This window comes from Bacillus rossius, chromosome 14 (assembly GCF_032445375.1).
Source record: "Bacillus rossius redtenbacheri isolate Brsri chromosome 14, Brsri_v3, whole genome shotgun sequence".
Taxonomy (NCBI): domain Eukaryota; kingdom Metazoa; phylum Arthropoda; class Insecta; order Phasmatodea; family Bacillidae; genus Bacillus; species Bacillus rossius.
Genome location: NC_086341.1, coordinates 20694038 through 20704310, shown reverse-complemented (window position 1 = coordinate 20704310; position 10273 = coordinate 20694038). Strand labels below are relative to the sequence as shown.

Here is a 10273-nt window from a genome sequence, read left to right as displayed (position 1 = left end):
TATGCTTTATTGGAGCCGTTTCATTAGATATTTTAAACTTGTGTTCTGCCAATAAAATGATCCTGTAGTCGACGTGGCTGCTCCGGCAGCGAATTCTAGCGGCGGTTGCGGAAACTACGTGTGATTCGCGTCCATAAATGCAGTTGAAAAACACATTCCGCGTGCACGTGCATCAAGCCCCGGCATTATTTCAAAGAAATTATACTTCGGATTTCGCGTAGGAAATGTGCGTTCGGAGCATGAGAACGCAAAGGATTTGCTTCGTTACCGAGGTCAGAAGTTTCACCATCACTGGCGAGTTCTGGGAGAGTGTGTGTGTGATCTGATAAAATTTTTCAAGGGATCAGTAATCGGAACAGCAACGGTGAATCGACAAATTTTTTTTTATTCACTGAAATAAACTGATTTATTACAGAGCGAAACAAAGTTTAAGCAAAAAAAAATGTTACAGTCGGTTTCAGAAGCAGATGGTCTCCGCTTCTAGGACGGAGACGGTGAGACGGGGTGGGTGTGTGTCTCCCGGTAGAGAGGAAGGATTCTCTTGCGCGCTGGAAGGAGGTCTTCCTTCTTGGAGGCCGGCGACCTTCAGTTGTAGCGCAGCCTCTTGACGTGGGCGTTGTTAGAGTGCGGGCGATCTCGCTGCTTCCCGCCCACCATGACGGCCGTGGGACTGAACACCCGCGTCTCCAGCTCCTGGTCGCCGTCCATCAACCAATCAATCAGTCAACCAACACACACACGGGGGGGGGGGGGAATATTTATTCTAATTTTTTACAAAACAAAATTTCCTTCGGAAACCAGTTCCCAAAAAAAAAAAAAAAAGGAGGGGTTGTCTATAAAGTCGGTTTACGGATCATAATTTAACGTGATAACGTCATAAGAAAACATTGATGTAAAATTGCATACTTTTTAATTTTTCAAATATTATTTACAGTTTTTGCAAAATTTAATTTAAATAATTTGTTTGAATATAATCACGAAAAATTAGTTATAAAAACACCGCCTTAATCTGTTTAATGTTATAGAAGATTTTTCTCTCACGGCGGTTGGCCGGTTCTTGCACGCTCGGCTCAGGCGGAACGTGACAAATTTTTTCGTGCGTGCAGCCGGCGTTAATCGATTTATAAGACGTTATCACGTCAAAAAAATTGTAATTCTTCAACACTACTGATTATTTCCTTACGAAAATTGAAGCATAATTATATATTTTAACTGATTTTTTCACCTAAGCATAATTTGTTTCTAACCCATGATGGGAAAAAGATAATCGAATATAAATGGACTTTTATTTTTCTAATTTTTTACTATGCCTGTAAATGTGCGGAAGTCAATACCGGGAAGTTATTCAAGGGAACGGTTTGCAGATGACGTTATAACTATTGGAGGTGATAGGACAAAAACCGAAGCACAAATTCCCGGGTGGGAATCCGAACCCTTGTATTACTGCGAACACTATTTTGCAGTTATGCAGTTTTTTTGCAAGTAAATGTACGAGTTCACAAATATTTGTAATTTTGCACGGATATTTGTAGTCAGAAACCAGAAAATAAAACGTATGTATCAAAAGACTAAGGTACCAAGGCCATAACTGTAAACGTGATCTGGAAAAATTACACAACTTCTAATGAATTCTATTGCATTGTAATTTTTGTGCTAATATATTTCCCCACTCGACAGCCAAGCAGTTTATAGGTCAATTATATGCGATAATGAATTAAAAAAAAAACTTCAAATGTATCGTAGTTTTTAAGTTTCATGCATTGTTTCAAAAGTTAAACTTACACCAAATCATTAGATACTGAGTCTAAAAATATTTTGCCACGAAATCATGAATAACCCTTCTATTGATAGCAATTAAAAATAAAATCAGACATGCTTTGCTTTGAGTTTGAAGAGGGGGAGATCTTTGCAGGACTCATACAGCAAAAAAAAAAATTAATTAGGTAACTTTAACTATTCATACAGAAAACAATATTTACTAAGATGATTTAACAAGTCATTCGTTTAAATATTCAATATTTATTTAATAACTTTTTAAGTTAACGTAGCATTTTTTTACAGAATAAATTTCAAAGCTACACAATTAAAAATTTTGGCTACCTAAGTCATGCAAAGATTTTTTTCCCGTAAGTATTATATTTTTAATTTTATTTCTAATTGTTACCAATAGTACGGTTATTAATGACTGCGTAAAACAATTATATAGTCAAAGTATAATTATATGACTTTATATCTGTACCTAGTAGGCATAAGACACTATTAAAAAAACATATTTTTCAAGAAAGTTGTTTAAAGAATTTTAAATAGTGCCTCTCTTGTTTACTTAACTATTTTTTAACCCAAAATATGTGAATTTTTCTACATATCATAGATCTTAATGTTGTATGTCACTAGAAATAACGTCAAACGGTAGTTAAGTTTATGGTTAAAAGTGTATTTTGCCCAAAAGTGTACATATTTTCTTATGATTTCGAGGTACAGATATACACTAAAAGATGAGTACGCAAACACACAGAAATGAAGCCAAAATTAGTTTGTTGTGCGTGCGGATGGGAACAGGCCTCAGTTCCCGAAACGTCAGAAGTGTTGTGTTAGATGACTTACTGCGTTCGACTGTGCTGTTGTCGTTGTGTTAACCAGCATGTCCGTCTACTGTTATCACTGTGTTCGTCTGTGCGTCTCTGTGTTGTTGTTTTGTCCAGGTTATCTGTTTGGTATCATCGTTGGGTTCGTTGAAACTGTGTCTTTAGGTCATCACAAATAATTTTATTTGTACATATTTTTAAAAAACTAATAATTAGTGTCAGTAATACTTGTATATTTGTTTAGTATATATTACGAATTTTTCTGTATTGTGTAACCTAAATACAAGATCGGTATTTGTTTATATATTTACTTTCTTGTTGTAACTATCTTATCGTCAGCCCTCTGAGGTAGTCTGTACCGTAAACGTTTTTCCTAAAAAAATTCCTTACCCGGAATTCTCTGCGTTTACCACGCATTAACCTTTGACTTGGGCTGATTATGGCTTTTTTTCGTGTCTTTGCATATTCATACATTTCTGTCTGCTATTAAGGTTTCAAAAATCACTGTTCCCCATTGCAAGAGTCATTTTTTAAAAATTTATCAGTTTACTCATCTCTTGAATATTCCATTATATCGTGCAAGTTCACTGGCTTCTCGCATGCGAAACAAGTCGTCACGAACAAAACTCGCTCACTTTAAGCATCTCGACTCGCTGAACTTACAGTTCACTTTGTATCAGCAAATTGAGTTTTAATACTGATTTACAGTAGAACTTCGATTATCCGAGACCCGATTAACCTGGCATTCTGTTAACCGGTTTTTAATTAAGAATAATTAAACTTTTTTTGGGGGGAACCAAGTCCCTCGAAGTGTAATTTATTGGGGAAGGGACTAGAAAGGAGTAAAACTGAAAACTACGTATTAAAAGTATAAACAAATTGTTTGTTGATTCAAGACAAGCTAACCGTTAAATTGTCCATAGCTATGCATATCAAATTGTAAATATATTTTTGTTTTCGTAGAAACTGTGTGTTTTAGGTAATTACAAATAATTTAATTCAGACATGTTTTTAAAAATTAATAATTAGTGTCAGTAATACTTGTACATTTGTTTTGTATATATTACGAAATTGTTCTCTATTGTGTAACCTAAATACATTTTAATTCGATTATCCGTGATTTTCGATTATCTGTGCTGACCTTAACCCCCCCCCCCCCCTCCCCCAAAAACCTCCTCTAACACCGGTTGATCAAGGTTCTACTGTACTATTCTAGCTGCGAGCTTAATTTTTCCGAGTTTCCATTTATTGTTCAAGTCTCTTTTAACAGATAGTTACAGAATATATAAGCAGGGGCGCAACAACTAAATTTCCAAGGGGGGGGGGGCAATATACCTTTTTATAAAGAATCATCGATCCCCCCTATTGAAGCGGGGTGTCCGGGGGTCCTCCCCCGGAAAAATTTGTATTTCAAGGTGGAAAATGGTACTATTTAAGCAGTTTTATTATCTAAAAATTGATTAAACAGCACTTTATTGGCCTCCGTTTGCCCCCACTTCAAGGTTTCAGAGGGGGGGAAAAATACCCTTGCCCTCCCCCCCTGTTGTTGCGCCCTTGTAATATAAGAAAATAATAATACTGTTTTCATACATCATTTAAAAAATAAATAAGCAAGTAAACCTACTAGAAAACAGTCTTATTGGAGTATTTAAATGTAATCACTTTCGATAACCTCGTGAGAAGGTGAAAGAGTTTTAGTCACCCCGTGAACAACCTACAACTCGCTGAGCTGGTAGACAACTCGCTCAAAGGCGCACGAATGTCATCGCCGACGAGTTTCTAGTAAACTCATCAAATGTTATTTTAATCTTGAATCTCGGTCTCGCCTTCTTCCGTTTAATGGCCGTCCTGTAAATTATTCTCGATGGCTCCCTTTGGTTTTTAAACTTTGTCATCTATATACATATATAAAATTGGATGTTGGTGTGTATGTATGTATGACGTTAATAAACTCCGACAATGTTTGACCGATCGCCATGAAAGTGGGCACATCGAAGGGGGTTTTTTTTCATGAAGAAAGTTTTTATGCTATACTCGCCGCTATATGGCGCTGCACAACTTCTACATCGTTCAACCGATCGCCATGGGTAAACAGAAAACCGTAGGTCATAGACATACAGACAGTAAATGTGTGTGCAATTTCTCTATGTCCACCATACTGTCATATATCACCTTGTGTTCAGCCCGGGCAACGCCGGGTACAAAAACGAAAAAATAATAATAATAATAATAATAATGCTACTTACGCGATGCAAAGTGCAGCTTTTTATTTATTTATTTTTTTTTAAGAAAAATTTTCACTCACAACTTACAACTTCTCTGTGTGACGGAGCGAACCGCGACTTAAAACAATATGGCGGACAAATAAAGCCCAAGTGATGGTTACAGGTGAAATATTAGTGCATTTTTCGTTCGGAAATTCTTCGTTTCATGATTTATTTTTCATGCCATTTTTTTTTTACTTGTCTTTCTTTGTCGGTCCCCGGGAAATTTCGGGTTCGGGAAATTTAAAAAAATCCCGAAAATTTCTGGGGGGACCGGGAAGTGGTGGTTTACTCACCCGCGGCGCGTGGTAGTTGTCGATGTGGTGGCGCACGGCCTCCCACACGAGGTTGTCCTTGAGGATCTCCGCCACCTTCTCGATGTCGGGCGCCATGAACCGGTCCCTGTCCCAGGGGCTGCAACACGCCTCGAGTCAGTCCACACGCCCGACCCCCGTAGCGCCAGTTCCACACACACACACACGCGCGCGCGCGCGGGGGGGAAGACGGGAAGCCTACAACTCACGTAGTTCCGGTTCCCTGCAAGAATTTCCGAAGATTTCCGAAGTTTTGGCGTTTTGGTACTAACGCCACTTCAGCCGCTAAATCAGAAGTTTCCAATGAATACAAGCATGTTGTGACTGACCTAACCTAACCTAACCCTTCGATTTTTTTTTAATTTCAATTTTTGAGAGAAATCCGAAGTTGCACGAACGTGGTAGGGAACCGAAACTACGTGAGTTGTAGGCTTCCCGGGGGAAGACTCGCTTCTTTTACAAACCACTTGCCGAGACATAGTCTCTAAAACTACCAACAAAAAAAAAGGGGTTGTCTGCAAATTCTGTTTACGGACGATAATTTCACGTGATAACGTCATAACAAAAACATTAATGAAAAATTGCATACTTTTTTTAATTTTCAAATATTATTTACAGTTTTTTTTTGCAAATTTAATTTAAATAATTATTTGTTTGAATATAATCACGAACAATTAGTTTAAAAAAGACCGCCTTAACCTGTTTGATATTATAGAAGATTTTTTCTCGCACGGTGGTTGGCCGGTTCTTGGCTCAGGCGGAACGTGACAATTTTTTGTGCGTGCAGCCGGCGTTCATCGATTTATAAGACGTTATCACGTAAAAAAAAAAATATTGTTACTTCGTACAGCACATGGTTATGTTTTTTTTTCATGTGTGAAAAAGTTTTTAAAACAACAATACTGAGTATTTCTTAAGAAATTTTTTGCATAATTTTTTTATGAATCAATAGTCAATAATTAGGTTTCATACCGTGCGCAGTTAATACTGGAAAGCATTTCATGGAACGATTTGCTAATGACTTTTAACTATTGGAGATAACCGGGACAACACAAAGCATGCTTGCTCGGGTAGAATATGAACCCAAAATTGATAATAATTTTTTTTGTAGTGATACAGTTGTTTTCATGTAAATGTACGGATTTACAAATATAACTGTAATTGTACATGAATATTTCTGTTCCATTTACAAAAAAAAATCTACAGTTCAGATGCGACTTTTCCCCCACTGAGGCACGAGGCACTCTATATAAAAAAGTAATATATTTTTTTGTCATCGTATCTTTGAGTTTTGTACTAGCTGTGGTACCTTGCTTTGTATGGTCAGATAAGAATTTTTAACAGAGAGAGAGTTTTCTTTTAAGAACCACTATAAAAATACTGATAACCAAACTAATTCCAAGCAACAAAAAAAAATTCCGTATCTTGCCTCTAAATTCGAATTTTCTTTCACCAATATCCTGTCAATATTATGGCAATAACAATTAAAGAAAAATTGGATTAAGACCCGAAAAATCATGTTTAATTTATATAAGATATATGACTTTAATGTTTGTCTCCAGTTTTACTTAAATTTATTCTTAGGTATTATAGAAATAACTTTTATTTTACAAATTACACTGAAATTATGTAGGTTTACACGTGTGAAGTATTTTTTTTTTTTTAATCGCTTCAGTAGTTTTCGTGCTCATTTCTTACAAACAAATCACCCTTTTATTTTTTTGCAGTCTGTAGTTACTTATAAGTGCCAATTCATTTCATTTCACCTCCAAATAATAATCGGCACTTTATTAGCAGAAACATTCAAAGCCTCCCAGAAAGGTTTTTTATAGGACCTAAATATAATGAAGAGTTTAGCATTCAAACTTAGACAATATTCCAAATGCTTCATGTACAGATATTCTTCTCGATATTCATGCCTTTTACCTATGTAGTAGCGATAGTTGAACAGGCATTACGCAATTAGTTTTCATCCTCAGAGCAAGTAGGTTATTAGAAGGTTTTAAACTAATTAAAGTTAAATTCTGGGTACGAAGCCAATGATAACGTATTGTTATAGATTCATCCACTATCTTTTGTTTATTTTGAGTGCAAAGTAACTTTTATGTGAGTGTTTTAAGGTAAATAAACTTTTAAAATTTTTTACCCAAATCATTTAACAGATTATGGTTAAGTATAATCAGGGGCGCAACAACTAAATTTCCAAAAGGGGGGGGAATATACCTTTTTATAAAGAAGCGGTGGGTCCGGAAAAATTCAAGGTGGAAAATGGTGCTATTTAAGCAGTATTATTATCTAAAAATTGATTACACAGCAATTTTTTTGCCCCCGTTTGCCCCCACTTCAAGGTTTAAGAGGGGGGGGGCAAAATACCCTTCCCCCCACCCCCTGTTGTTGCGCCCCTGAGTATAATTATTATCATGTTCGTTGCAACGTTCAGAGATTTATTTGCGACACTGAATACATAATTTTTCTTTTCTGCTAAGAAATGTATTGTAAAAAAATGTATCCGTGTATCTTCAAAACTATGGATCAAATCCTTAAGTACATAGGGTTAAAAATATAAGAACATTAAATTATTGAGCTACGATTTACTCAGGAAACAACTGGGTGCTCATAAACTCGTGAACAGGGGGAATGCTTGAATCTAATTCACGACCTTTTAATATTATTTCCCTCTTCCCACATACCCTACGATTCGGCAATCGCTGTCCCTCAACTGAGGATCTTGTATACTTGATTAAGAGAAGCAGAAAAATTCTGCTGGTATTGACATGCCAACAGCAGGATAAAATCCAAATATCTTTAAGATTCTACTACCGCACTTTTAAAAACATGTCTCACATCCCTGGCGTTCTTCAGGCTAATTGCCAAGAGACATCGATTCGCTTGCAAGCTCTCTCTCGGAGCTATAAGCCCGCGAACAAATGATTAATTTTCCTGTGGAATGAATGGATTAATTAATTACACTGTAGATTTGTTTGTAAATGAAATATAAATATTCATGTAAAATTACAGATGGTTTTAGATCTGTAAATTTACAACTACAAAAAAGTAAAATTAAAAATTTTGAAAAAACCTACGATATATGTAAACGTTGTAATCGAAAAAGGATTAAATATTTTTTAAAAATACGACTAAAAGGAAGTTAGTAACTACAGAAAAAATTGAAAAGCATTTTAAAAGTCTATCATATAAACAACTCATTATGACTTTTCTTAGTGCTTCCTACCTCTACGTACCTATTTGTCTCTCGTAGAGATAGACACATCTATAATATCAAATACATGTGCTAAACATATTAACCTACCTATTAATATAATTACAAACCCAAGAAAATCCGTCGGGGCTGCCATTTCCATCTCTGTTCCCAATTTCAATTTAAATATATATATAGGCTATTATATTATATATAGCGAGATTTATAGAGGACATGTATAGAAAGATAGAGAGAGAGAGAGAGAGAGAGAGAGAGAGAGAAAGATAGAGAGTTGATTTGTATTGTGATACTCTTTCCGAGTGTCCCTCCTCTCTTTCCTTTTTTCTCTCTGTGTTTTTGTTTGTTGACGCGTGGGCGTGCTCGGTTCGTAGACGCGTTGCCTTTTCTGTGTGCGAACGTCGGTGTTTGTTGTGTTTTCTGCCTGGTGGCGCCACACGGCGGGGGACTTTGGAAGTTCCTGAGTAGTTGCCGTTTTTTCTCACGCGGCTGTTGGGTTGGCAACTGTGTGATCAGCTGTGGGAAAAGGTAAGCCTTCATTGCACAGACGAGAGAGCCACACCCGAAGTTCCCAAAAAGTTCATGCTCACTTTTTTTTTCGTACCACAACAGGTGTAGTTATTTGGTATGTAGCTTACTCATACGTCATACGCCGTTCTATCTCAATGTATAAACCGGTGTGGCATTAAATTTTGCGGTCGATTAGGATAGGTTAGCTACATTATAAATACTTTAAAACATTGTGGATGGTTGGTTATATTAGGTAAGTATAGCTAAATTAAGAATACTGTAAAATCATTTTATGGTTGCTTAGTAAATAACTTTTTAATATGTGGCTATCCAGCGCTAGGAAACCGTTTACATGATTTCACAGTATCTTTAATGTAGCTATCCTCACCAAATCAACCGTCCTCAATGTTTTAAAGTATTTATAATGTAGCTAGCCTAACCTAATTGACCATTATTTATCATGAGTTGTCCAAAATAAACATTCACGGACACACGGCAAACGAAAAATATGGCGGCGTACAAATAAATGCCGTTGTCTTGTTTATGGTCTTTCCTTTCATCAACACCGCCATATTTATTTACAAAAAAAAACCGAAGATGCACGATTGCGCGTTTGGCTCTCTCGTCTGTGAAAATAAGGCTTCCCGTGGGAAAAGTGGTTTCTCTGGTGGCTTCTGGGAGAAGTGATTGGTCTGGTCGCCTCGGCCGCTGTGGTGTGACGGGGGGGAGGTGATTGTGTGATAGAGTCGGACGAGGTGGGTGAGCGAGACGAGACTGGCCGGTGGGAAAATTTTGGGTAGCGGCAGCGAAGTCCACGAAGCCAGGGGGGAAAAAAATGGGTTTGCTGTAGAACGTTTGTTGTAGAGGAGTGATCTACGAGAATCTACATGGAAATTTGTTTATGGAGTCCGAGATTATGCAGTCTCTCTTTTTTTTTTTAAATATACTATAACGTAATACATTTTGCTAACGTTATGTGTTGGTAATGCAAGAAAATAGGTCTGAGTTGCGGTGCGCCCGTTAATGGGTCTACGAGTGTACATCCCGTTTATCGGTTACGAGATTACAAGTCCAGTTTCACAGTGAAATTTTTTTCCAAGAACAGTTTGGTTTATGCTAGGTTCACGGAGAATGTCTAATGCGCCGATTCAAGACAAGAAGGGATGTTCTACGTTCGTCTGCAGTCTTCTGACAACGGGACTGTGGCACGCGGAAGGCGAAATCTACTGAGGCATATTTCGTTTTGTTTGCGCGCGGCGGAACGACAGTGAATTCCGCGGCAGGAGCTGCAAGATACTTCAGTCTTCGAGATGGTGCACATAGTTTTTGTTCAAACAGCAGTAAATTGCGGGGTGTAATTTTAAGGCTGTTCGTCGTTGTAGA

The 10273-nt window shown here is 37.1% G+C and overlaps 1 protein-coding gene across 1 annotated transcript in view; it reads right to left on the bottom strand.

The window, feature by feature from the left end:
• Positions 1-365: 365 nt before the first annotated feature.
• Positions 366-10273, bottom strand: part of LOC134538707 (histidine ammonia-lyase-like) — a 58554-nt gene continuing 48646 nt past the window's right edge. Inside the window, exons 16-17 of the mRNA XM_063380146.1 lie at positions 5146-5263; positions 366-693 (exon numbers count right to left, since the gene is read on the bottom strand). Coding sequence (XP_063236216.1) covers positions 586-693; positions 5146-5263 — 226 coding nt within the window. The 3' untranslated portion in view covers positions 366-585. The remainder of the gene's footprint in view (positions 694-5145; positions 5264-10273) is intronic.